The sequence below is a fragment of the Falco cherrug genome, chromosome 4, assembly GCF_023634085.1.
Source record: "Falco cherrug isolate bFalChe1 chromosome 4, bFalChe1.pri, whole genome shotgun sequence".
Classification (NCBI taxonomy): domain Eukaryota; kingdom Metazoa; phylum Chordata; class Aves; order Falconiformes; family Falconidae; genus Falco; species Falco cherrug.
In genome coordinates, this window is record NC_073700.1 from 28274645 (window position 1) to 28301879 (window position 27235).

General features: G+C 54.4%; 1 protein-coding gene across 3 annotated transcripts in view; it reads left to right on the forward strand.

Annotated features, from left to right (window-relative positions):
- Window positions 1-5788: 5788 nt before the first annotated feature.
- PEMT (phosphatidylethanolamine N-methyltransferase) overlaps window positions 5789-27235 on the forward strand; it is a 43514-nt gene continuing 22067 nt past the window's right edge. For 2 of the 3 annotated variants that reach the window (XM_055708729.1, XM_055708728.1), the window contains exons 1-2: window positions 5789-5944; window positions 8799-8906. In XM_055708729.1, coding sequence (XP_055564704.1) covers window positions 8814-8906 — 93 coding nt within the window. In that variant the 5' untranslated portion in view covers window positions 5789-5944; window positions 8799-8813. Of the gene's footprint in view, window positions 5945-6090; window positions 6245-8798; window positions 8907-27235 lie in introns of those variants that run through there. The other variant, XM_055708730.1, reaches the window with a different exon arrangement.

Genomic DNA, 27235 nt, shown 5'->3' on the forward strand with positions numbered 1-27235 from the left:
TTTAGGGCTTTGGGGGAGAGCAGATTGGCAATAAACACTCCAGCCAGCTGGGAAGAGTCAGGACCTTCTGGAGAAGAGAAAGCCAGGAGGATTTCCACCCTCCTGGAGCCCCGAAACCTCCTCCCTCCTTGCAGCCACCTCCCAGGCTGGGTGAGCAGCCGCTGCTCTGTGGGCTACGCTAGCAAGTGCTTCTGCACACCCTCGCTGCTACTCTCTAATCAGACACGGGGTTTGCAATTAAGTGACATGGAGTACCCTGGGGACAGAGTTGCTGTTTGAGCCAAGCTCAGATGAGTTCAGGGAGGGAGAGACCTGATTTCCTACTTAGCAAACAGGTCACGATCGGTGGATTCATTGATCCCAGAAAGTAAAGCCTCCGCTTCATTAGAGACATGCTGGTGATGAACGTGGCCTCAGGGAGTGGAGAAGCTGTTGTGAATCCTTCCCTAAATGTTGTCTCCACCAGGCTCAGCACAGATGCCAGGAAGCTTCTCCGACAGCATGGCTTCCTTCTGAGGGAGTCTGCCCCTTCCCTCAGCACTCATTGCACGCGTGGCTCCCTGGGCACCGAGCTCCCTGGGAATAGGCTGAGGCTGGAAAGATGCAGCTCAGTGCCTCTGGGTCTGCCCCCTCCCTCCGCGGTTCTCCCCACCGATGCGTGGTGAGGGCACAATGCCCTGGGTTAAAGCAATGCAAGCTGTGGCCAGGGCAGAACACAGAGGCGAGACCTGCAGGGGAGGTCCCCAGCCCCACGCTGCTGACATAAGGTGTACCTGGAGTCAGCTGGGGGGTTCCCAGCGCCTGGGCTATTTGTGAGGGATGTTCCCCTAGAAGCATGGACACAGCACTGGAGAGCTGGTTCAGGTGCAGGCAGCATGGGCAGGGCAGAGAAGAGGCAGCCCCAGGTGATCAGGACACACTGATGCTTGGCAAGATCCTTGTGCAAGGTCCTGCCCACTCTGCTCCCGAACCAGGACCTCGTGTACGCAAAATGTTTTGACTGTAAAGGCAAGGGGACTGTTGTTATTCCCCTTTGCCTGCAGGAAGGACAGATCCTGCTCTGTCCTCTGTTACATTTCTGATTTGCCCTCCGCAGATCAGCTCTCCCCGGAGGGAGTTTTCCTCGCTGGCTCCTGCCAAGAGTTACTGGCAATAACTTCTCGGTGCCCTTCAGTGCAGCTGCTCAAGACAGCAGATGGGGACGTGGGCTGTAGCTGTGCCAGACTGGTTGCTCTGCTGGGCTTATGCAAGTAGCTCCATCTACACCCAAAGTTCCTATTCCCTCCTGTAAATATGCATTGAGAGCCTGGTGTAGTTACTGGGAGCACAGCGGGAACGGTTTCACCAGGGGTGAGCGTTGCCCACGAGCTGGAGCAGGGCCCTGTACCGTCCCCTTCCCTGCATCACGACTCTGCACATAACTAGCACGGTAACAACACCCACAAGTGAAAAAGCAAGGCAAGGACTGCGAGCCTTCGACATGGAAATTTTGGAGGTTTTCCTGGTTCTCTGCATGAGGGGAGCACAGGATACACGACGGCTTTTAAGAAGGTTTCTGCTCCAGAGAATCAAGCTATGCTGCCGGTTCGGGGCAGGGATGTGTCATCCTGCTCCTGCGGGTGTTAGGACTTCTTGTTGCTAATTCTTTCAAGAAAGAAAACATCTCCCGTGGGCAAACCTGCCTGGCAGGACGCCCTGACGCCAACACAGGCATCCTCAGCTTGCAACAGCAACAAGCCTCCCACGCCGTGGCACGTCCCCTTCGCAGGGGCTGTTCCGCAACTGCTCCAGGGGCAGATCTCGAGCTCCCAAGTGTTTGGCTCTGGTTTCTGGCTCATGCTGATACACAGAGGAATGAAAGCAAAGCAACCTCTTTCCGGCCTGGCTTTCAGTTTAGGAGCATCTCAGTCTTTTGGAGAATTTAGGAACATGGAGTTGATCTTGGTTGCTGCCTGCGTCCAAGGGAACGCAAGAAGCAGTCAGGGCACGAAGAGAGGGAAAGGAGCAGCTGTCTCTCTGGATTTACAGGGATCAGCAGCCGAGTGAGTCCCCGGCATTAACCAGGGTGTAACAGGGAGCAGAGTCTGACTCACATACCATATGTTCCCAATCCACTGCGTTCAATCAAGCCTAATAAAATTGATAGGGGAGCATTGAAAATCTCGTGATTAATTCTTTATGATCTGTAATAGGGGAGCTGTGTGCCAATTACTCATAAACTGTAAATCATTCATCAGAATATAAATAGAGCTAACCTCCAGCACAAACACTACAGGATTTCCAATAGGATTGCAGGTCTGGATTGCAGCATTGCACCGCTGGTGACAACGTGTTATCTGATGGAAGACAGAAGAGTACCTGCAATTTTGCAGCTTCTGCCCAAGGTTTCAGCTCTGTGCTCCCGTGTTATTTGCTTCCCTCTAGGCTGGCAATGCTGTCCTTTACCATGTGTTTTGATGCTCTGTCCTTGATCTCCGCGACCCATCAGTACAAGCTCTTGCAGGCTTGCAAGGGTTAAACCCACAGGGATCAGCTTTATTTCAGGTCAGGCCTGAACACCAGGACCATGACACAGCCCTCAGGAAAGGGGACACAAAGGATTGGGAAAAAGGTCCCAGCCCCACACTGTGCCCATGGGACCTCTGTATCAGCAAGGGATGAAGCTGGGGTGGAACCAGCTGGATTGCAAGCTCAGATATGAGAAACCAAGACTGCCAGCAGAAAGTAGCCCTTCCCAGGGACCCCAACGGCTTGCTGGGGACCATGATAAAGTCTGGTCTGCCTGGCTGGAGCAATAGGCAAGAGAGCAGTTATGGGAGCTGCCAGCAAGCAGGAGGGGTCATGAGCTTGTCCCGCTTTGTGGAGGATGACAGCAAGAGCCACCATTGGCGAGTGGAAGCTGCGGGTGCTTTATATCCCCTTTCTTCCTTTTTCTCAGCAAGGAAACCAATCCTTTGGCCTGGAAGCTTTCTCCTGGGCTTGTAAGGGGAGACGTCTCTCTGTGCTTAAGTTGACCTGGCTGCAGCTTCCCAGCCAGTGCCCCATTTCTAAGGGAAATCCACCCGATGGCACTCCTTGCCCTGGATTTCCACATGCTGGGAGTCCCCCGGGTCTCCTTGTGTTTGAAATGCTCCTGAACAAACTGCAGCTTGCTGAGCCACAGTGACCTGCTAACGTGCAGGCAGCGAGCATCCTTCACCAGCCTGACGCACACATGCATTGCTGAGCTGCGCGCAATGAACATGTCAAACACATGGAAACCCTCCAGTGCTGCTGCAGCAGATGCCAGCAGAAGCAACGGCGGCTGCACCATCCCTGTGTGCTGTTAACAGCTGTCAACCAGCGAGCCGGCTCCAACCCTCCCTCCGACAGGGCAGCTCATCCCCGCTGTTACGAACGGCCTCGTTTAAGTGCTTTCTGCCCACGGAGGCATTTGCAACTCCATATTCATCGGTGACCTCTTGGGGTTGTGGTGGGATTTCAAAGGGCGCTGGAGGGGTTCAAGCTGACAAGGGACTTGGGAAAGCCGAGGGCAATGCCCTCTTCCTTAGCTCAGTGCTCAGAAACAGAGAGCTGGATAAAAGGCACGCCATGGGGAGAAGGGGAGGGATGGGGACACAAAGAAAAATCCAACCCTGCAGAAAGCCCTCTTTGTCTCCTTCACAGCTGCTGGGATGTTTCTGAAGTGGGATGGAGGCTGGTGCGGAGGGGCCCCACCACTGCAAACACCCCCTGTTCCTCTTATGTGGAAAATGTTCCCTGGACAGGAGACTTGGCAGTGGGAACAGCGTGGGGGTTCCAGTGTGATTCCCCACTCAAAACGCAGCCAAGCTGGTGGTAGGGCATTCGGGTCCTGCAGCACATGCCCTCACTGGGTGCTCCCCAACATGGGGTAACAGGACAGACATGTCCACGACAGCCCAGCTCTGCTGGCCTCGAGCGAGGAGCCAGCGAGACAGCTCACCCCACTGCACCTCCTCACCATCCATCCCTCACTCCATTCCCTGGCCCCTGCCACCACATCCTTGTCCTTTCCCAGCTGGCAGCATTGGCAGCACCGGAATGTTCTCCCCTTGCAGCAGGGAGGATGGTTTGGAGAAGGTTCCTCTGTGTTAATTCCCTCCCTGGGGGAATGTTTCCTCCTCTCTGAACGCAGCCATCGTGCTTTTCCCACTCCGTCCCTTTCGCCTTTCCCGCTGCCCCAAGCACCCAGCTGGTGGGACTCACAAAATAAACATCCTCCCATCTGCTCCCGCGCCCCAGCCTGGGAGATGACAGAGGTGATAATTACACACTCGGCACAGCAAAATTATCCAGCGTGAGGGAGAAGAGGCCGGAAGCAGCTGGAAATCATCCACCATGGGGAACGTTGCTCCCACCCACGGCGCCGTCATGCGCGTCTCACCCCAAACGGGCCCGGTGCTGCAATTTATACCGTGAATGTGCTCCTCGGGCCCTGGTGGGGTGGGGTCCAGCCCTGTGCAAGCACCCCCGAGTGCAGGAGCTGACCCTGCTGGCGGGAGGTGGGGATGTGCTGGTGCAGCGAGGGGTAGCGAGGGGTTTGGAGCGGCAGAACTAAGGAAAGCCGGTTTCCTGTGGAGCTGAGAGCTGTAGCTGGGCCCCCCTGGGTCTGCTGAAGTGCATCCTCCAAGGATGGCATTTTACTGGGGAGGGCTTTGCGTGAGCCATCACTCACGCACATTTTTGGTGCCTGCCAGGGCAGGAGCACTCAGACACTCCCGTGAGACCTCTGGGAGGGACACTTGCAGCTTATTCATGAGGCTTCCCTCACATCAAACTCCTTTCTGAAGAAAATTTATTTCCCCTCAAAGGAGGGTCTGCAAAAGCAGATGGTCCATGCAGGGACCCTCAGAGGTCTGCAGCAATGGTGCTACCTGATTTCCTATGCACAGGCAGGGCGAGGACTGCCGCCCACGATGTGCATCAACCAGAAACATCTTTGAAAGGAGTGAAGAAGAGAAATATTAGTAGTAATAATAACAGCAATAAAAATAAATACTACACCTGCTGAAGGGAGTAGGCTGCAATGAATTGTCCTTAAAATACATCCAGACTTGATGGCTTTACATTTTTCCCTGGAGTGAGTAATACTGGGCAAGCAACATTTAATTTCCACAGCCTTTCCAGCACCAGAAAGCCACTGGTGCCGTTTCCCTCCCTCTGGCCCTGGTGCGAGCACTGAACACGGGCAGCACGGGCAGAGAGACAGGGACTGGCAGGGGGACAGGTAGGGGGGACAGGGACAGGCAGGGGGACAGAGAAAATTAGGAGGGCCGGGGCCAGGCAGGGGGTCAGGCAGGAGGATGGGAACAGGCAGAGGGGCTGGGGCCAGGCAGGGAGTTGGGGCCAGGTAGGAGGACAGGCAGGGGGGACAGGCAGGGGGACGGGGCCCAGCAGGGGGACAGAGACAATGAGGGGGACCAGGGCCAGGCAGGGGGCCAGGGCCAGGCAGGGGAGGCAGGCAGGAGGACAGGCAGGGGAGGCAGGCAGGGGGCCAGGGCCAGGCAGCGGGGGCAGGCAGGGGAGGCAGGCAGGAGGACAGGCAGGAGGACTGGCAGGGGGACAGAGACAAGTAGGGGGGGCTGGGCCAGGCAGGCAGGAGGACAGGCAGGGGTCCGGGGCCAGGCAGGGGCACAGGCAGGGCCGGGTCTCTGCCCTGCAGCCCCCTGTTTCGCGCCCACTGCCCCCTCCGGGCTGTCCGCCGCCAGCCCCGCTCGGCCCCGCCAGCCGCCCGGTGGGGCGCATCCCCGGCCCGGGGGCCCGTCCCGCCCGCCGCGGGGAGGGGGGGCCGCCCCGCGCCGCGGCCCGGTTGCTTCACCGGCAGGGCCGAAGTCCAGGCGCCGGCAGCACGGGCCGCCCCCCCGCCGCCGCGGCCGGACACACTCGCGCAGCCCGCGACGGAGCCGGCCGGGCCCGCGGCGAGGTCAGTGCTTCCCGGGGGCGCGCTAGGCCCGGCCGCCAGGCCCCGCTCCCCCCGCGCCGCGCCGCGGCCCTGCCGGCGGAGGCGGGCCCAGGCTTCCCGGCAGCGCCACCGCGGGGCTCCGCGCTCGGCCGGCCTCGGGCGGGGGGAGGCGGCGGCGGCGGGGCGACCCCGGGCCCCCGGCCCCAACCCATGGCGGGGCGGCCCGGGCCGGGCGCGGGGCGGCGGGCGGCGGAGGCGGGCGGGGGCCGGCCCTTCCCGCGGGAGTGCTGCGAAGGGCTGGGCGGCCTGGAGTACGGCCAGGTACCGGCGGGGCCGGGGGGCGGGCGGGGAGCGCCGGGCTCGGGGCGGCCCCGGGGAAGGGCCCGGCCCGGGGCGCTGCCGCTCGGCAGCGGGGGGCGGCCCGGGGCCGGATCCCCCCAGCCCCGGCCTCTCCCGGTGCCTTGGCGGGGCTGCGCAGCGCTGGTGGCCGCCCCCCCGGCTGTGCCTGCAGGTGCCCGCTCGGGGCCCGAGGGACCCGCTGCCCTCCCCGGCACATTTTCCACCCGAGCCACGATGGCTGGCTCTGGGACACGGCAGGGCGCCGCCGGCACCGCACGGAGGCCCATGGGTGCTGCCACCAGCTTGCCTGGGTGCCCCTTGCAGCTCCCACCTGGCTGTCCGTGTAGCCCCTGCAGCTCCCACCCCGGGTGCCCCTGCAGCTCCTGCTCAGGTGCCCCTGCAGCTCCCACCCGGGTGCCCATGCAGCTCTACCCAGGATGCCCGGGCAGCTCCTACCAAGCTGTCTGTGCAGCTCCCACCTGGGTGCCCATGCAGCTCTCCCCGGGGTGCCCATGCAGCTCCCACCCAGGTGCCCCTGCAGCTCTCCCCTGGATGCCCCTGCAGCTCTCCCCGGGGTGCCCATGCAGCTCCCACCTGGCTGTCCGTGCAGCTCCCACCTGGCTGTCCTTGCAGCTCCCACCCGGGTGCCCCTGCAACTCTCCTCGGGGTGCCCATCCAGCTCCCACCCACCTGTCTGTGCAGCCCCTCAGCTCTCCCCTGGGCCTGTGCAGCTCTCGCCTTCCCTGACGTTGGGGCTGCAGGCAAGCAGGTGGTGTTTGCCACCATTATTGCTCACCCGCCAGGGAGGACGGGGCAAAGTTGAATGTTCTGTGCCTGTTACGTGGCTGTCCCAGCAGCTTGCCAAGACAGCTCATCCTAATGGGCCCCCCTTTATCCCTAAAAGCATATAGTAGGCACAGGCCAATCTGCCTCCCGCTGGCAGCAGCGAATTTGGTTGTTGAGGAGAAGAAAAGGAGTGCAATGTTAAGGTTGTTGCCAGCCAGGAGTTAGTAGGTCAAGAAGCTTTTGTTCAGCCTGTGCTGGCGGTGTGCTCAGCACCGTACAAAATGAGAGGAAAGAAGCTGTCCTGGTCCCACGGGATTGCAATTGAAGCGAGACCAGACAGTTCGGCCCCGGCGCCAGAGGCTGTCTGGGTGCCCGGGTTGTGTCTTGACTGTGCTGGGTCTGAAGAGGCGAGGTCTGATGGCGAAGGGCTGCTCGGGTATGAAGGGAGGGGAGGAGAGACTGGGGAGGGTGGCAGTAGGGGAAGGTGGGTCAGGATCAGGCCCGAGGGGCTGTTCCCATCATTCCTTACCAGCACCCGTGTCCCAAGGGCTTGGATGGAGGAGCCCGTGGGAGCTGGGGTGGTAGCAGTTTGAAGGCAGCCGTGACCCCTGTGAGGATCCCCCCGTGTCCCTGGGGCAGCACGGCCTTTGCTCTTGTGCTTTGCACCGCGGGCAGTGGCAGCTGTGCAGGAGGCACCTGGAGCGGCTGGACATGCCCCGGGACAGTGCGGGAGCCGTTCCCAGGGCCTTTGCTTTTGGCTACGAGAGGTGCTGCGTTTAGCAGCCCCTCTCCATGAATCCCACTGAGGCTCTGGTTGCTTTGAAGAACTTGTGAAGAGCCGGTGGGAATTTCTGTCCCGGACAGGCAAGGTGGAGCTGATGCCTGTTTGAGCCTTTCCTGTCCCCTGGCATCCAAAGGACTTGCAAACACAGCTGTGTTTAGGAAGCAAAAGGCCTCTACGTCTGAGTGTTGTCTTGATTCTGATTCAAGAGAGGGAAGGGCTTGGGCTGGGCTATTTTGTCTTTTGTTTTTCAAAGTTTTTTGGGAAAAAAAAAAAAGGCACTGGCTGTGTTTCATCCAAATACCACTGCAGGGAGAGGGGGCGGGGAGGGAGAAGCAGCATGGTTTATTGCACGTAAAAACGCTGACAATGTCAGGGAGCCATCCTGGGAAAAATACCTCTTTCTTAAAAGGAGAAAGGGGAGAAAACTGAGCTTTAAGGCTATTTGTTGTCATTAAGTACGACAGGAAACCCTTGCAGCCCTCACTGTGGAGGGGGTTTGCATCACTTACTTTATGGAAGGCAAACTTGAGGCTGACACAGTTTCTTGCTTGGAGTTTTCATGCAGACCAGCATCCCTGGGACGTCCTCGTTCCCCGGGGATGCCGAAGCGCTGTGAAACGATGCTCCCTTGCCTGCAGCTTGGAAACGCTGCTTGGGTTGGCAGCTGCCCTGTAGGACTGGTGCTTGTCCTCACAGCAGCAGTGTCCTTGCAGTGCCTCTGTCCTTCTGGGCACTGCTGCAAACGTGGGGCTCCCCGAGAGCCTGGTGCCCCTCAGGTGTGGGGGGTGATGGCTTGGAGGAGCCCTCATCCTTCCTTTTGGCTTTGCACCCTGACATCGCGCTTTGCTTGGGGCCATTAAAAGATGTGTCCGCTCTTGGGGGGCAGCTGAAGTGTTCGGTTTGAGATGAATTGCCCAGTGCCCCTGCAGGAACCTGCACCCCCAGTAACTGGCTCTCCCTCCCCAGGTGGATGTGACAGCCATGGCGCGGCTCTTCGGCTATGTGGATGTGACCGACTCTGGCTTCATTGTGGCCGTCCTCTCCATCGCCTTCAACCCGCTCTTCTGGAACATGGTAAGAGCTGCCTGCACGCCGGCTGCCCTGTCGTTTTTAGCCTTCCTTTCCCAGCTACAGGGGCATCTCCCTTGGGCCATGCTGGAGGAAAAACCCCTTTTTGGGAAAATCTGCTGGGCTGGGTGGGGCGAGCGGTGCCGAGTTATTAGGCATTAGAAGTGGGTGAGCAGGGAGCTGTGCTGCAGAGAGAACTGGCGCTGGGGGTGGCTGTGATGGGTGTCACAGGGGAGGTGAAGGCGGGAGCCAGCATGGGATGCAGAAGGAATTAGAAACTGGGCGTGGGAGAGGGGGCACAGCAATGAAACCCATCGTTCAGCCACCTCCTGCAGCACCTCCCACCCCAGCAGCCAGGCACTTGTCACCACTGGGACTGAGCATAAATGGCATTAAGCCCCGGCAAGGGGCTGCACTGGATGCGTTGCTTGCTGCTTCCCCTTGAAATATGTTGGCAGCCGGTTGTGTGGATGACAAGAAGCAAAAACAGTCAGCCAAAAGTTAACCTGAAGAAATTCCCCCTCCATCATGCTGCAAAGCCTGGCAAAGAGCTGCAGAGCTGGCAGCAAGCCCTCCCTAAGCAGGAGCAAGGATACCTGTGCGTGGATGATGCTCGCTGTCTCTGTGGGTGCCGTAGCACTCTGGGAGCCGAGACTGGAAGAGTCTCTGCTGCCCTTCACCGCTGCGGTTTGCTACCTCCCTGCAAGAGCAGTGAGAGTCGTTGCTGGCCCTGGTTTGGAGCACTGCAGGGCCAATGTGCCAAGCAGGGAGCCTAGGTGGGCTGCAGCACCAGGTGACTCCCACCCTGCAAGCACCCTCAGCAGCACGGCTGAGGTATGGGGTGAAACCTTCTCCTTGCGAGCACTCGTGGAAATGGGATGTTGTCTCAGCTAAGATTCCCAAAACCACCTGCCAAACCTCCCTGCAGGGATTCTCACCCTGGGGAAGTCTCCTTATAGAGGCCTTATTTTTCCAGAGGGGGAGGGCTCGGCGCTCTCTGAGTGCGGGGGCTCTTGAGATTGTCTCACGCTGGGCTTTGGAAAAGCGAGGCTCTCCTGGCTGTGAGTCACTTTGGAAACCTCTGTTGGAGCTCTTTGTTGCAGCCTCCCTAATTTTTCATGCAACTTGTTATTAAAAAATCTCACGGTGTCTGAAATGCGAACTAGAATGTGCCACATTATTTCAATAGTGGAGTCATCATTTAGCATAAAGAATCAATGAACAAGAAGATTCAGGATGTGGTCTCTCAGGGGAGAGACTGGCTCCAGCGAGAAACTGCATAAAAGGGAAAGAAAAAAGTACTTTATTAGCGTCTGCTGCTACGCCTGCGACTCGTGGGATGCCTGCAGCTTGGGAAATAGCGTTGTTTTTGGATCAAGAGTTTGGCTGCTGTTAAAGGACAGGGAAAGCTGATGTAACAGCAGGAAGTTCATTGCTCTGCGTTGCTGTTGTCCCCTTCCAGTGTCTGAAGAGCTTTGCCGTTGGCGGCAGGTGGCACTGCAAGCAAGACGTGCAGGGCCTGCGTCTGGGAGCAGAAGGCATCGCTGCATGGGTTTGCAGTGAGCAACCTGAGCTGGTGTGTTGGTGGGAAGCTCTGGGGAGGTGAGCGTGGCACTAGACGTTTCCCCGGCTCTAACGGCCCGGGTGGCTCTCACAGTCCATGTGCCTCTGGCCATCGCTTGCTCTGTCCAGGCTCCCGAGCACATGACTGGCGTTTTCAGGCTCTGCCAGTCCCGGTGTGTGGCTCACACCAGGCATTGCTGGAAGGCTCTAGCAGGGGGGGCTGTCGCATGTAAGCAAGCCCCCGCTGTCAGGTGCATTTTAGCAGGAGTGGCCCCAGCCATCCCTGAGTTTTTCCTGACCTGTTTCCTTTACCTCCTCCCCATCCTTTCTTCCATGTGATCTGCGTCCCCTGCCTGCACCCAGACAGCAGTTCTTTCCTCCTCTGCATCCCTGCACAGGCTCCCTTTGTCTTTTGCTATTTGAGTTCCTTCCTGGCAGCTGAGATTGCTTCTGCATCTGAATTACTTTGGGCTTGCAAAAGCTTTAGTGCAAACACTGGATTTCTGTGCAGTGCCAAGCACTCTCTGCTCTCTGTGCTTAATAAGTAATGTGGGACCCTGATCAAAAACCCTCCTGTGCGTGAAATTCCTGATTTGGGTAGAAATTGGGTGGGGATGCATTGATTTGGTTCAGTGTCTTAATTCCCCGTTTCTGCTGAACTCTGGCCAGGTCTGCCTCTTGCAAAGTTTGGCGCCGGGCTGTCCTTGCTGTGCAGTGCCGCTGAATAAATATGTGGTGGGGAAACCCTGGCTCCGTGTGGTGCTTGGCCTTGAGCATAGCAAGGCATTTGCCCTGGTAAGCCCTGGGCATGTTTCACTGGGGCAGAACCTGCAGGGTTTGGGGACAAAGCATGAAATCTGGAGGCTGTGGGGGAGTGTGGCTCTGGAGAAAACCCTGATCCTCATCGGGTCGATTTATGCAGTTCGGTTAGGAGAGCAATTTAGAGGACCAGAGCCTAAGTGGGGCAATTTGCAGGACTCCAGCCAGGCTGTGCTGGTGCTCTCTCCTGTTCTCCGCAGGGGAGAAAAGCCCTCCAAAAAAGGCCTCGGGACTCCCAGTTCCCACCCTCCTCCCTGCAGGCATGTGCCAGAGGATACCATGAACATCGCCTGCTGCGTTTCCCCATCAAACCCAGGGCTCGCACCCCATCTGCTTCCACCCCTCCATGCCAATTAAAATCCTGCCTGTCCCCAGGTTGCTCCCAGGTTATGTTGTCCATGGCACAGCTTGTGTGTGTTCCTGCACTATTCTTGGATGTTTTCCTTTTTTCTTTTTTGTCTCTCCTCCTCATGCTGTCTCTGCTTTCCCACCCGCTGTGGCTGTTATGAAAGGAGCTGCTGGGAGCCGTGGTCCCGCATGAGGCTGGGTGCAGGTGAGGCTCCGAAAGGCAGCAGCGGAGCTGGTTTGGGGGATGAAGTCACTTAAAACTCCCCAAAGATGCTCAATGCAGCTGGGAGACCTGAGCCGCTGTGGGGCTGTAGAGGGGCATCCAGCGAGGAGTAGGCGCGTCACCGGAGCCGTGCCATAAAACATTAACAAGGTCAGAGTGGCAGAAACTTCAATAAATCCCATCTGTGTTTGGAAAGCCTCAGAACGATGGGAGAAACTTCCCATCCCTTGGTAACTAAGGAAAGTATTAAATAACAGCTCCTCAGGGACAAACATTTTCAAGTGAGGAGGGGCAGATAACCTGCATGCTGGAGCCTTTAAAGAGCTCGCTGAGCCTTGGCACACAGGGAGTTTCTAGAAAGTTGGAAGGTTTCTGACACTCAATAGCGAACGGGCAAGTGGCACAGCTGTGAGCCAGGTGGTCTGACGTCCATCACCACGCAAGTAAGCTTCAAGTGGGGAGCGCATCTATCAGCAATCTTTTTCTTGATTTGAGCCTCTTAAAAATTTATGCCTGGTGTCGTGGACCGATTTAGAAATGGCACATCTTCAGCTGCTGCCCAGGAGCTTGCTCCTCCCGTCACCTCGAGTGGCCCCCTCGAGACACCCATGCATCTCGCCGGAATCTGCGAGGTGAAACCTCAGATGTCACGGTTAGGAATGGGCTTAGTGTAATTTAGCATGATTTTAAAGAAAATAGACCCCGTCAGACAAATGTGATTTTATTTTTCAAGGTTGCAGCTTTTCCTGTTCAGAGTAACAAGATCTCTGTTCTAGACTTCTGTCAAGTGTTTAAACTGCATGAGGTTTTGATTAAAGAAGTAGTTGCACAGGGACCTGGGCTGACAACGCCTGGCTCCTGATGGATGTATATCTCTTGGTTCATTTATTTTTAATTTCCCATCCTTTTCTCCTTCTTTGGAGACTGGAGGAATCTGCCAAGTGGATCAGAAATGCTTGTGCTGCTGAGGAGGGGGAACTTTGCAGGTGCCGGCAGCCCAATTTCACCTACCTTTTACCACTTCTTGCTAAACTCAGAGGAAGGTGCCTAGCCCAGAACCTCCCCAGGCTGCTGGGAACTGGCCGGGAGGCTCAGTGAGCCAAACTCCAAGAAGCCTTTTGGGGACAAGACAAAAATGCCTGATGCTGGGGGATTTCAGCAGCTCTCGCTGTCTTACAGAAGGGCAGGATTGAGCAGTGGCTTAAGGGCAGTGTGTTAGCACCTGACTGGGGAAAGGGTATGATAATTGCAGGGTATGAGATGGCTGTGCAAGGGCTGGGGCTGGAGCAGCAGGCAGAGCCTTGTGGCGAGCACACCTCGGTTAGCTCAAGTTTACAGGGTCGGGAGATGAATGAGTCCCAGTGATTTAATCTTTTCTGACCTTCAGAATTTGCCAACCTGCGAGAGTTTCATGGGCTTTCCCACAAACCTCTGCCTGCCTGCAGCCGCGGGTGAGAGCAGAAAAACAGCCTCAACCATCTTCTGGAAAGTGCTTTTAGATCCCGTTGTAGAAGCCATGGCACAGCGACGATGATTATCTGCTTATAACAGATGCTAGATCAATAGCAGGGCTTCAAGCTACGCTGCAAGGCAATTGACTGCACAAAGTGTTTCTTTATTGGGGTAAGGCTGGGCTTGCAATGAGGCTCGGATTCGCTCTTACATCTCCGGTCTTAAAATGTCACCACCAGCTCTGATGCCTTTCATCCTTTGTGCAGGGAGAGAACGCACATAATTCGTAATTGGACTCTCTACCAGGCAGCAATAGCCGTTTTCATTTCCTACAATGCCTGAGAAAGAGTGAGAATTTGCTTCCCCCCCTCCCCAAACAGCATTTAGTGGCAATTTTATTCCAAGTGACTTGGTAATGCTTCCCACTCAGGCGGTGAGGGCTTTGCAGCGATGCTGTAACGCGCGTGGTGAGCGGACAGCGTCGATTCTCTGGCCATCTCATAACAGAGCGAGTCCTGGCTGGGTGTGTAACACTGCGCCTGTTTGGCTCCTAATTTTAGCTTTTCCAGTGTGTCAGCACCGCTGCAAGCCACATAACAGGCACCAAAACTGGGTCGCATCCTCCAGCTTGCTGGCTGGAGCGACACAATTAGGAGTGCTGTCACCTTGAGGGAAAGCCACATCGGTCATCCCAGCGCTGCTTCCCTGCAGCCTCCCAGCGAGGGGTGGTGGTGGTTTCATCTCCATCTGCTTTAAGAAGCTATGCAATGTCTTTTTATGATGTTCTTGCAGGCTGTGCTGCCCGCGGCGGGGGGGAAACGCAGAGCCCCAGCCTGGCTGAGCAGCTGTGAGCTGAGATGCTTCATCTGTGTGTCAAGCCAGGCAAGTTCTCAGCCCTCAGGGCTCCAGGCAAGGCAGTGGCAATCATTTGAGCACAGGTACCTGCCAAAGCAGGGTGTGCTTGGGTGGCTGAGCTGTTTCCGTGCCTGTTCTTAGCATGAATTTGGGATCCAGCTAGTGTGCAATATGCCTGCTCAGCATTTCTCTAAACTGAGGTCAGAATCTGTCTCTCACCTCACAGTCCTTATAGATCATGGCCAAGCTGACCCAGAAAACAACCTCCTGTTTTTTAGCTTCTGTGCAGAATGCGTCTCTGGAAACCCAGGGTGTTTGTTATATGTACTGAACTTCTCTGGTTTAGTGTTTTAAAAATAAACTGGGCTGCTGGGAGCCCTGCTAGAGTAAGTCAGCATACACATTAAAAGATGAAAAAATATGTTTAAGCCAAGAGTCTTGTTTCCATTTGCATCAGAGGCTTAGCTTGTAGACCCTTGACGTAGGGAGAGGCTCTTTCCTGTACCACTCCTTCCCTACCGTGCCATGCTGCTGCTGAACACTCTCCTGCGGATGAGGTGCTGCTCAAAGATGTTAGTCTGTGAAAAGGCGAGTCTGTAACCACCTGCATCCTGTGGGACAAGGCAAAAAATGCAGCTGAAGGCAAAAAAGAAGGTAGTATGATCTACCCAGACCGGGAAGTGTGGAAGACAGTGGGTGTCCCCCCCCCCCACCCCCCGCCCCGTGGCGCTGGGCTTTGGCAGTGTTTGTGTGTAGCCCTGGGGCTGGGAGCTGCTGGAGCCCCGAGCAGGGAAACCCATTGCTTCCCCCGGGACACGGGCTGTCCAGGCACCGGGCGGGAGCTTCCTGGGTTGTGTGCCTGCCGCAATCATGATGTGAGCTGGGTGTGCTCCAGCTGTGCCATGGCACAGACCATTTAGCAGAAGCCTGCCCAGTTCCCAGAAGGATGGGATCTCCCAAAATAGGCTGCTTTGACGAAGAAATGCAGAAACACGCAGTGTGCTGGCTGCTCTTGGGAGGTTATTTCCGTAAGAACCATTGCCTGGCTTCCATCATGATGCAATTGCATCTTCTGCATGCCTGGAGACTCATGATGGAGAGGCAGGCGTTGGGGTTTCATGGTGGGGATGCTGGATCAGGCTTGCAGCAGGCTGGTGGCACACAGGGTTGTCACGCCAAAGAAAACGCTTCCTCCATTCCTCTATTTTCATCCCCTTTCATGAACTCTGAGGGGACACTTATCTCCAGTTGCTCATGTGACAGTAGCAAATGAGTAGTAAAGCAGATTAGTAAATCAGTAAAGCAAAACCCTCCTTCTCTTTTCCACTTAGATTGTGTTCCCAATGATACGAGTCACTGGAAGTGGGACTTGGCAGGAGCATCCCACATCCTTGCCCTCTTGAGTGTGAAACCAGATAGTTCAGCAGCCCAATCACAGCAGCACTTGGCAGACACCAGTTCCTGGTAAATATTAGGAGCCTTGTCTCAGTTAAAGCAAACAAGCATCTGCACTCCCCCCCCAGGGCTGCCTGCCTGTGTTGGCTCCCTTACATTCCCCTTTCTAAGGTATCCTGACAAAGCTTTAAAACTCCTGAACCCCAACCCAGGAAGAAATAGTCGATTTTTGGAAGCTGGTGCTGATGCATTACAGTGCCGGAGCTGTGGGCAATAGAGCATGCTTGGGCGGCGGCTTTGGTTGATACGTTGCAGAGGGCTGCGAGCAGCGGTGCACTGGCTGTTCAGAGCAAAGGGTTTTGATTTTGGAAGGTGGCCCCAACCCAGGGGAAGGTCTGTGGACTGGGATGAAATAGCCCTATCCAGAAAGCCGCTGCCTGATTTTCCTTTTCCCTGCCAAGCTATCCGAGCCTCCACGCTTGCTCATGTGCAGGGAAGAGGGGCAACTCTCTTAGAAAATTATGAATTTGGTTGCCAGAAAAGCTGGAAGCCGCAGGCTTCTGCACCTGCATGTGGCTTCATCAAACTCCCCTGATCTCCCAGCGAATGTTGGGGTCGGGGAGAGGAAGGCTGGCAGGAGCTCTTGATTTTCCTGTGTGTCACTGAAATCACGAATCTCCACAGTACATTACCAAGTCGTCTGTATTTGGCAATACTTGCTTGCGTTTTTTCCTTGCAAAACCTTTTTTATTCCCTCTTTTTCCTCCAGACCAGGGATGATGCAGCCATGCGCTTGTTCTGCAGGCTGGGACGTGCAAGCTGCTGCTTTGTCTGGCTGAAGGGTTTTCACACACTGTCTGTGTAGGCGCAATCATTTTTGGTGTGATCCTTTTTGCTCTTTTGGAAAGAAAAAGCGGGCTGCGAGCAGCTCACACCCCTGAAGTGGGTGAAATGGAGATGGGTTTTAGCAATTTTCTCTGCCTTTGGCTGTTGCAGGGAAGCCTGACCATCAGGGCTCACAGAACGCCTTCGTCGCCTCCTTTGTGTGGTGGGAGGTTTGCTCATTATCTGGTTTGTGCTTCAGTTATAAAAGAAGCTGTAATTGTAGCAGCTCCTTGCCATAAAAGCACAAAGACATTTTCAGGGAAGGAAAATGTACATGCGGCTTTTATGATCCTTTACAGTACTCCTTCTGCCTACTTTTTTCGCCTGCTGCCCTTCCTGCAGCATCAGCTCTGTGCCTGCCTGGTGCTCAGCGTGATCTCCTCTGGCTCAAGCCTCTCCTTTGCTATCGAAATGCCCCTTTTAGAAAGAAGTTGAGCATCTTCCTCATCAGTCTTGTTGGGTGAAGAGAGGAGGGACCCCAAATCCCCTCATGTAGTCAGGTGTTCCTATTCCTGTCTCTTCCTTCAGCGCTGTGTTTTCTGCGGTGAGTCCAACAGCAGATGCTCAATCTACAGAATCCCAGGAACGATTTTGAACTGGGATAAAAAAAAAAATCCCTCCGTCTGTGACTACAGCATGCACCCTTAACAGGACTGGAGTAGTACCAGATCAGATCACCTTGGGGCATACATGGCTGTTCCTATTAAAAACTGAATGACCTTAGACGAGATACAGTATTTTTAACTCTGAAGCATTCCTATTAAGTGCCCTTTCCTGTTTATTTTTACCAGGACATTGTGTTAATCACTGCAGAGTTACTCATTTGATTCCCAAGGCTGGAGAGCAGCAATGAATTTCATTTTGAGGCTTTGTCGTGCAATTGTTTTCCAGAGACTGATGTACTTGGAAGCCAAAGCGAGTGCATTGCCCAATGGAGGAACCTTACTTTCCTGCCTGTACCAGTTAGGCTTTGGTCCCTGGTGGGGATGTGTGGGGATCCTTAGCTGGAAGGGTTTGATCAGCCTTCCCCATCCACTTTCACACAGGGCTCTGGTAGAAATGCATGGTGCAGAAGACCATAAGAAGGTTTGAGCACTGCATGCCAGGCTCGTACGTGTGTCTTGGCGTTGGGCTTTGAGGCTGCAAAAGGAGAAGGGATCTCCTCTGGGGTTCAGATCACCGGGTCTGGGGTTGAGTGCTCGTTCGGCTTTTGGGTTACGCTTCTTGCATTGAACAAGACCCGCGGGGCGTGTGGGTACACCCATCGACACCCCAGTGGTAACACCAGCGAGCCTGAGGAGTTTAGTGATTGTGTTTAACCCTTCAGGTCGTTATTACTTGTTGTGCCGCGCGGTTTGAACATCTTATCCCCGAGGAGAGGGGAACAGCGTGCGCGGCTGCCCGCCTTACATAAAGATCAAATTGTCCCTCTCTATTGTTGGCCACTGGGACAGCAGCAGCATTGCAAACACGTGTGTCCTCGGTGCCGTGGGAAATGTTCCCAGGGGAGGCTTAACACGGAGCGTGGAACGTGATATGTCAAGCGGCGAGAGGACGGGAGGCCCTCCAGCCGAAATCAGCACTCCACCGAGCGCGGCCAGTGCAACCAGTACCTCTTTTCCAGCGAACTCTCACTACTCTGTGAAGGGGTATTAGATTTCTCTTGCATGTTGTGCTCTGCGAGGCGGATTTATTATTTCTTTTCTCCCCCCTTCCCCGTCCCCCCTCCCATCACAGCCCCTGGGGGAGCGATGAGCGAGTACACGCTGTCCAGAGGATGGGTGTATTGGGAGTCCTTATTAGCAGACTTATTCCAGAGAATTAAACCCTGATTTCACAAAAGGGCAGCAAGAGAGCGACTGCAGCTCTGGGAGAAGCCAAGCTGGCTTTGTGTGTTGTTTGCAAATGGCACAAGAAGTCCTGATCCAAGACTGCCGGTCCTGGTCATTGGGGTATTACAACCAAAAGAACAATTGTTGAGTTTCTTTACTATTTAAAACAGAATTTACAAAGCAGTGTACAAGGAAACCAGCCATGTCTCCTCTACCATGCTGTCACTTGTGCATCCACTTGTTTTGTTTTCGGTTTTAGGCTTGAAAATGTTCCTAGTCATCTTGCACTTCACCTTTTGACAACCCCACTGCAAAATATGCCTCTGTGACACCCGTCATTGTTTCTCCCCGAATTAATTGTTGTGTGTAATTGCGACCTGCCACAGGACGCTGTCTTGCTCTATTAAAAAGAGAGATGCTAATGAAGAACATTGGGTACCATATTACAGGAGAGTAAGGCTCGACTTGCTGGGACTTGTACTTGGTGTACTGTTACTGCCAGCCCGGGCAGAAATGGTGTTTCTGTCTCTCATCAGTCACTGGCTAATGACTGTAATTTTTACTTGCTGAGAAACTCTGGATATAATGGACTTCATTAACGGATACATGAGATGCTACCAGACCTGCATTAGGGGGAGAGAGGAAGAAAACAACCCCTGCGTGGAGGCAATTTTATTATTTATTTGTAGCATTAGAAGTGATGCAGAATTAGTGTCGGATTTGGTGGTGTGGCTAATGAGCTGGGCTGAGCTGGAATCCAAGCAAACCTATTAATGAGAGCAAACTGCAAGGATGATGCCTGGGTCTGGAAAGCCTCACATCAAACACAAGATCCCAGGCAGTGCTGGGATGGCTCGGCTGCTTTTTCTTCCTCCGCGTGGGGCTGTGTGGCTGTGTGCTGATGTGTTTGCATCTCGAGAGGCTTCTGCTTGCTGATCACCCTCAGCTTTCCTCCGTCCCCTTCTCTCCTGTCAGCTCCTTCTTACTCATACACTGGGTGAACTGGAGCTTATTTAATCTTCAAGACAACAGAGCCAAAGTATTTCCACTCCCATGGGCCACATCTGCTTGAAGAATTGCCCAACTTGAAATACTGCAGTATCCAGCCCTGGTTTTCGGTCGCAGGCAGTGACACATCTGTAAGTCCAGCTGGTTAGGGACACAGTGACAGAGCTCACACTGGTACCCAAACGCATATCTGCAACTAAATACAGGTCGTACAGGAGAGCAAAAAGGCACTTGAGTTAGCTGATATCTCTGGCATAGCTCTATATGGTCTCTTTGCAGTGAATCAGAGGCTGCCAGAAATGCCAGAGTCTTTAGGTGACCTCAGTTTCCTTTTACCTGAAGCAAGTGCAGGCTTGTCGCAGCTCGGTGAGAGGACGTGTCTTACACAGGATGCGCTTGCTGAAGACTGTCCGTTTTTATTCCAGCCAGAATGACTGTTTTTTAATCAGGCTGACCTTATTTGCAACAGCAATAGCGGTTTCAGCTAGAGGTTTGCAGCAATCGTTGGGAAGCTTTGAAGAGCAGGATAGATGCTTTGTGACAAACGTAGAAAGCTTTGTCCCCACATTTGAAACAAAACCCAAGGCACTGAAGTCTGCAGCAAATTTGGAGGGGCCTGACCTCAGCCCTGTGGATCCACTGAGATCCAGAGCCTGATTTAGAAATAATGCAATGGAGTGGAGGCACAAAAATAGAAGGGAAGTCTTAAAAAAAATAAAATAGAGGTGTTTGTCTTGTAACGTGGCATTTGTACTGAGCACTTGCTGACAGTGTGGTGCAGCAAAGAGCTTGTCTTTCTAAATCGATGCCAGTTCAAACATTGTCAGTGCTATTGTTGGATCGCTTTGTTTGAAAATGGGTCTTTTGGGTAGACGGCCTGTTCGGGTAAAGCAGCTGTGTGTATAACACTTCAGGCACTTTCCCCGGTTTTGCTTTTTTTAGTGTTGCATGAGTATGATCAACAGGGGGAAAAAAAGGCAAATACAGGATGTGAGGTGGGCAGAATATTCTCAGTCACTTGAGAGACGACCCACACCTTTACTTATGGTTGGTTTGGGAAGGTGCCTGCTGTGGACTGCCTGGGCAAAATCAGACCTGTTTTTGCTCAGAGAAAATGCTCTGAGCATCAGGAAAAAAGTATGAAAATACGAGGTTTGGGGTTTTCTGGATGGGAACTGTGTGCAATGGGAAGGTGTGGGCCAAGTCATCTGGGCATGGAAGATGAAAAAAAATCCAACAAAACATTGGGCAAAATGCTTCACTGTCCTGCACACTAGATGCTCATCTGGCAGCACTTGCCTTGCGTCTGGGCTCTAGCAGAGCCCCAAATACTTGTGTAAGGGCAGCCTCTGCCTTTCTCTAATCTTGGGAGGTTGTTTTATTTGGTTGTATTAGTGGTTTAGAGGAGCTGGGTGGATCCCGACTGCTCACCGTTCCCCCATGCAGCCTGTGTCTCTCCTGGTGCTTGGCCATCCCCATCATGTCCCAGACAGGGACTGGAAAGGTCCTTCCCCATCCCATGCTGCGCTCTGGAGAAATCATTATTTCACAGATACTTTTTCCATGGGTTTTGTTGGCCGGGAGAGTGGGTTTGCACCGTGCAGCCTGATTCCCTGTGGCTGGAGCACATTGCCCTTCCCCTTCACTCTTGGGGAGCTGCTAGTAAGGGTTCCCTACGCTCACTCTCAAAATTAATTAACACAGCTCATTCTGGGTTACTTGAAATCACCTGCCTTCAGCTTCCAGCTCGTCGGACATAAATCATGAGCTCCTAGCCTTGAGGAGAAACTGTTCAGATTTTGTGTTGGAAATTGCTAGCAAATACAGCCCATATTCCGTGTCATTTTTGTTTTTATTGAAGAGGTGAGGATGTGGCTCATGGAACATTGACAGACCCGGCTGCCTTGGCGTATGTTAAGCAGGGGCTTGTTTTCATTGCAGCCAGCTAATGAGATCGTACTTTGACAAATCACATAAGCACTATTAGAGAAATGAAATTTATTATCAAGCTGTTTATCATGAGTAGATTCAAGGTAAAGGCTCGTGTGGAGGTAATCTCAAGGGATGGCTTTGAGGTAAAGCGTACCTAGTCCTTATGAAACCCTTATCTGTTTACCTGCTGGCTTATTTTGTTTCCCCAACTCACGACTGTTAGCTGAGGTGATCTGTGCCATTTCAGTCCAATTACTTTGACTGAGGATGGATCCAGCAGGGTTTATCTTTTAGGCTAAGCTCGTAAATGATAGAGGCAGGCTGGGTTTTTTTAATAGGCATCTTTCTGATTCTGAAGAAGTTGAGTCACTTTACTCTTCTCCCTGTGTCAAAGTGCTCAGACTGGACCCTATTGACCCCCTCAACGCAGCATTTGTTGGGAAAGAGTCACTAGAAGAGGCACTCCAGCTTGTGTTTTGTCCTCTTAACTCGCTTGTTTGGGCGATGGGCATTGCGAGCAGCGAGGGCTTGTCACACTGGCTCATCTCAGTGCTGCAGCTCCACAGCCAGCCCCTTGGTTTTCGAGAGGAGCTCGCCCTGCTTTCTGCTTGTAGATAGTTCTCTTCTTCAACCCCTTGGATATTCTAATTTTTTTTGCAGCTCTTTGTGCTTTCCAAGCCTCCGATTCCACTGTGAGAGCCTGCAAATGTGTTTTTTCCCTCTGTGAAACCGTCACCTGGGTGTGCAGCCCCATCATTCCAGCTGGCTGTTCCACACCGCACTGTCGTTGCATAGCCAGTCTACACACCGCCTTGTCTCTCCAAAACCCCGCTGCTGTTGCTTTTGGCTGGAATAAACAACAGCCCCCCCATCCAGAGCTTGTCAGAGGCAATGGAAAAGTCTTCCTTGCGTCACATTGATGCCTTACTTTCCAAACTGAAAGCCCTTGGCAGACACGGATGAGCTAAGCTATCCTGCTTGGCTGTGGCTTGCTGACAGCTGTTATTGCCATCGTACCAGTGGGGGAATGGGAAAGGGGAAAAACTAACTGGTGTAGCCTCCTGGGGGGGAGACCTTTTGTGGCTGAGCTGGCCTGTCCCCATCTCTTGGGGCACATGTCAGGTCTGTGCCCGTCACACTGGGTTGCCCGGAGCCTCCAGGCTCTGACAGGAGTCCCTGCCTTGCTCTGCTTCCATGTGCATGGGCACAGAATGTCACCCGTTGTCCCCAGTGCCCATTGCTCATCAGCAGTCCATCTCTGGGTGCATCTTTTCTTGGTGCATTACCATAAAAAGACCTTTACAAGACTTTTTGTGGGCAAAGCCTCCAGCCTGCGCTGCCTTACAGCTCGCATGAAGCCATTAAGATGGTGCCTGTCTCTTCTAATATCGCTTCAGTGATTTAATTGCACGAACTGGAAGCTGCTGCTCCAGTACTTAGTGGGGGAACTTCACAGGGCTTTAATCATTTGCTAAAAAGCTTTCGGGCTCCATTACCATCTCGTGGCTCTCTCTAATTGAGTGCCTGTGAGTCAAGAAGCCTTCAGAGAAATAACTCGGGCTCTGGATTGGGTAGTCCGGAGCCACCGTGGCTTTTCCCAGTGCAGGCGGGAAGCAATTAAACAAAGTGGAGCCCATTAGGGTGCTGGCAGGAGCTGGCAGCCTGCCGCTGGGTCCCCCAGGGAGCTGTGCTGGCAGGAGGGACAGAAGGCAATCTCATGGTCACCCCGAGTGCCGGCTTCTCCTCCTGCCTCTGGCAAGTGTCCAGCTGGGGATGGGTCAGCCTGCTTTCCTCAGGCAGCTCGGCAACACCAGCTTTCCATGCTTGCCCTGTGGCACCTGCTGCCAGCCAGGTCTGGAGCTGGTGCCCACCTCAGCTGCGCCCTTCAGATGGATTCTGTGCTGGGAAGAACAGGGATGAGCAGCAGGGGACCCTGAGCAGCGCTGCGGCAGAACGGAGGGGCTGCGGCAAGCAGGGCTGGGTGGGATGGGGACTTCAGGGAGGCTGGGTGATAGCTGGGATGGGCAGAGGGGAGGGCAATGCTCCTGCCCTGCCAAAGGGAGGGCAAATGACGGCACATGGGATTAAGGCTGCTGGATGCTCAGCTGGCCCCGGTGGTGGAGCGCAGCTGAGAACTGGTGGCTCATAGCATATAAGGGATGGTGGATGGAGGATGCACAAGGGACTGGCTCGCCAAGGGCTGGAGGAGGAAAGACACCCGTTGTCTGCTTCATGCAGGGAGCCACAGCCAATGCACGTGTACCGACCGCCAACGGGCTTCACAGTGGGTGCAGGGGAGTCACAGCAGCCCAACGCCTGTCTGCCAAGGCCTGGCCATGGGCTACGCCTGGGGGGTTTAGGGTACCTTCCCAGGGCCCTGCGCCCACTTGGGGCTGGCCCGGAGCTCAGCAGCGGCGCGGGGAAGGCAGTTCTGCTGGTGGGCGCTTGGTATCGCCACCACTGCTGCACCGGGAACGTGACTGCGGGGAGGTGACGGCTAATTGCTGCAGCGAGTCAAGGACTGTTTAAGCAGCTAATTAATTCCTCCTAATCAGCCCTTGATCTGTTGAAAACTGCATGGCATTATCTCCTCTGCTGCAACACCTTGATAATTCCTGTCTGAATGGCCTTCACGGAGAACATATTTAAATAAACTCAATAGAGATTTCAGACAGATAGCAACTATAATTACCAGCTTGTACAAATTAAACCGTGGTTTGTTCTGTTCTTTTTCTCCTGCCTTCGCTGCCCAGAGCTCCTGCTAATCATGTTCTTGCTGCCAGTGGCACGCTGGTCCCCCGGGTGTTTTCTGCACATGCCTTCGGAAAGCCCGTGCCGGTGTCCCATGCCAGAGCAGGTGCTCAGCAGGCTGGTATTTTGGATGAGGCTGCACATGGGCACATGCCAGCCTCGGCTGGTGGTGTTCCTGTGCCGGCAAACTGCCCGAGCTGCCCCCCAATATCCCTCGGGGCTGCCAGGCACAATCCTCCCCAGGACCAGCCCTGCGGTTTCCCCTCCTCTCTCTCCTGAGGTTTGCAGTCTCCTAGAGAAGGAGAATTCTTCTCACCTAGGAGCGGCACAAGCACTCGGGACATTTGCCTTGAGTGGCTGCAAGAGCCCAGGCTGGAGCTTTCAGCCTGGCCACGGTGTTCAACCAGCACCATCAGCGCTTCCCTACCGGCACGTGGGCAATAAACCATCTGCACTAAGCGCTGCCAACTGCAGAGGGGCTCGAGCGGGGTTTGTTAGGAGGGATAAGGTCAGGCCACACTCATTTCCTCTGCGGTCACTTGGGACAGCCAGAAAGGCTGGCTCCTCTGGCATTCAGCAAAGGTCAGCCAGCCCCAGTGCTCGCAGGCGGGCGGTGGATGTGCATTTATATTGCAGCCTGCTCTGCTGTTGCGCGCTGTGTTGGCTCTGCTTCCCTGCTCGCTCCTGGCAGCACCGCAGTCAGACTTTGGGTGCTCAGGTGTAACTTCTTCCTGCCTGTCTTTTCGACAAATGTAACAGCTGCAAGCAGGGTCACTTTCCAGCATCCAAGAAGTGACAGAGGGCAGAGAATGTTGTTATGCTTTAATGAAGGATTCCAGGGAAACAGAAAGGAAAAATGTATTTTTCATAATGGGAACAGGTTGGTGCCTCTGGTCTCCATACGTGCAATAATGGTAACGTCAGGTTTCCCACCCTTTCCTTGGGTTACAAGCTAGCCAGGGCACGTCTGCCCCAACGGGAGATGCTCCCATCCAGAGTCAGGGTTCCTCCTGCCCCAGCACCCACAGGAGGACGTGTCCCCACGGCTCGTCTAGGAGAGGTCAGACAGAAGGAGAAAGTTAAAAAATTTGCTCAGGTTGGTTTTGTCTGAAGGGTTTTTTTGAGTCAGGGCTGAACCGTCCGTGTATCCAGGGCTCACCCTATGGACATGTATCCCCTTGGGACCGGGGTTCAGATGTGCCCTGGGGAGCTGTTTATTCTTCCTCTGAGATTTTTGTGGAATTTCTGACTTTTGGATCCCTTGGCAGGCTGCTTCCTAGACGCCACGTGATGGGGCAAAATCCTTCATGCTGGCAAATACTGCAAGGCAGGTACAGTGAAGGTAGCGTATCCTATTCACTGTCATCTTTTCTCCAGCCCAGACTTGGGCACCGAATATTTTTATGCCAACAGTTTGGCCAGGGCAAGAAGCATCCCTAAAAGTGGGCAGAGCATCTCCCCGGGGGGGGGGGGGGGGCGGGCAAAGGGTCCAGGAATTCCTGGAATGCAGGAGCACAGCCCCTCCACCCTGCTCCCTGGAGAGCTGGGAGCAGCCACTGGCCTCAGCCCTCGAGTGCCTCAGTTGCTCTTGGGTTGAAGGGAGCTGCTGATCCATCCCAGCTCCCAGGCATGCCGCAAGGATAAATTCACCAGTGGCCACACCGCCATCAGATGCTGTGGCGATGGGGCAGCGAGGGCATAGAGCAGCTGGATAGCACTGAGCTGCAAAATGTCGCTTAGACCTGAGCCTTTGGGCTGTGTGAGTTTGTTCCCCATCTCTGGGTGAGCCAGATGTAGACCTGGACTCGGGCGAAACAGCACAAAGTCCCTGCTTCAGAGCTGGGGTCGAGCAAGTTAAAACGTAGCGTGTTCAACAGCCAGCTTCCCTGGATGGCAGACAAAAATAATCAATTTCCTTGAAACAATTACTAAATATTAATGAGAGGCGATGGTCTGCCATACACACAGAGCTGTAAAGAGTGTTTCCTGTTGATCAGCTGCAGAGACAGGTTCGTGAGATGAAATTGCTTTTCAAATGGTTATTTGTGGCCCTTCTCGAGGTGGCTCGGGAAGGTTTGCCTGCCCGAAAAAAGAAAAGAAAACTCAGAGCGTTTCCATTTTGCATCAGGGCAGCCACTGGGGATGCGTGTTGGTGCTTTCATTTTTGTTTACGCACTTGCCTGAGCGGTTGGGGAGATGGCTGGGTTCAGTTACGTAGAAATCAGCCCTGAATTTACGTCGGGAAGAGGATATTCCCTGGGAATATCAGCCAGCTGCGCCTGCCCCCAACGAGTGCCGAACGGCCTGCCAAAGGCAGAACATGGGACCCAGGAGCACTCCCCGGCTTTGCAGCCACATCCGCTCGTTGATTTATTTCAATAACGAGCATTGGGGGAAACATTAAAAAAATTACTTACAGCCCTCACCAAGTATCCTAAAGTGAAAGCAGAGGGCTGGGAGCTTTAGAAAAGGAGCCTTGAATTTTTCTATTGCTTTGACCCTTGGGTAAGTCAGGAAACTTTGTATTAACTCGGTTTCCAAACCTGGAGGTCGGAAGAAAGAGAAAAATGCTCCTTTCCGTCCCTCACCGGGGTGCACAGCCATGGTGGGGGGCTTTTCCCTCCCCTATGTTGTGCTCTCCTGCAGGCAGCACAGTGCGGAAGGCTGGGAGAGCGGACGGCACACCGGGATGGAGGCAGCCCTCCTGGGAGGCTGCCAGTCACAGCCCTGCTGTGCCCCACACACGGCCACGGAGGATGCTGAAAGCATTTTGCATCCATCATGCAGTAAATAATAACACGTCGAATCATGATTTTGTAAAACCCTGAAGCCAGCTGCGTAGCCATGGGTCAGACAAGAGCTAATATTAGTTAGAAATGACTAAAATTAGAAAATTAGAACCGAGCCAGAACTAATTAGTCATTCAAGGAATAGAACCAGAACCGGAACAAATTGTTACTGAAATATCGCTGCAAGGCTTGGCAGGCACCGGTGCTTCCAGCCCCGTGCCGGCTCCCACTCTGCTTTGCTCGGGATGGCTCTCGCAGGGCCTCGGAAAGGAGCCGGGGGTCCCATTGGAAGGCTGTGACAGCTAAATAAAAGTTGGTGTCTGAGTCCCAGCTGGGGAGTTAGCAGCAGCACAATGCCGCAGGAGCTGGGCTGTGCTGGGGGCGATCCAGCTGCTGCCCCGAAGGGCTTAGGGAGGGCTTAGGGACGGCCCCTCGCTGCTCAGATGTGCCTTTCCAAAGGCGAGGGCAGCGACGAGGCTGCCG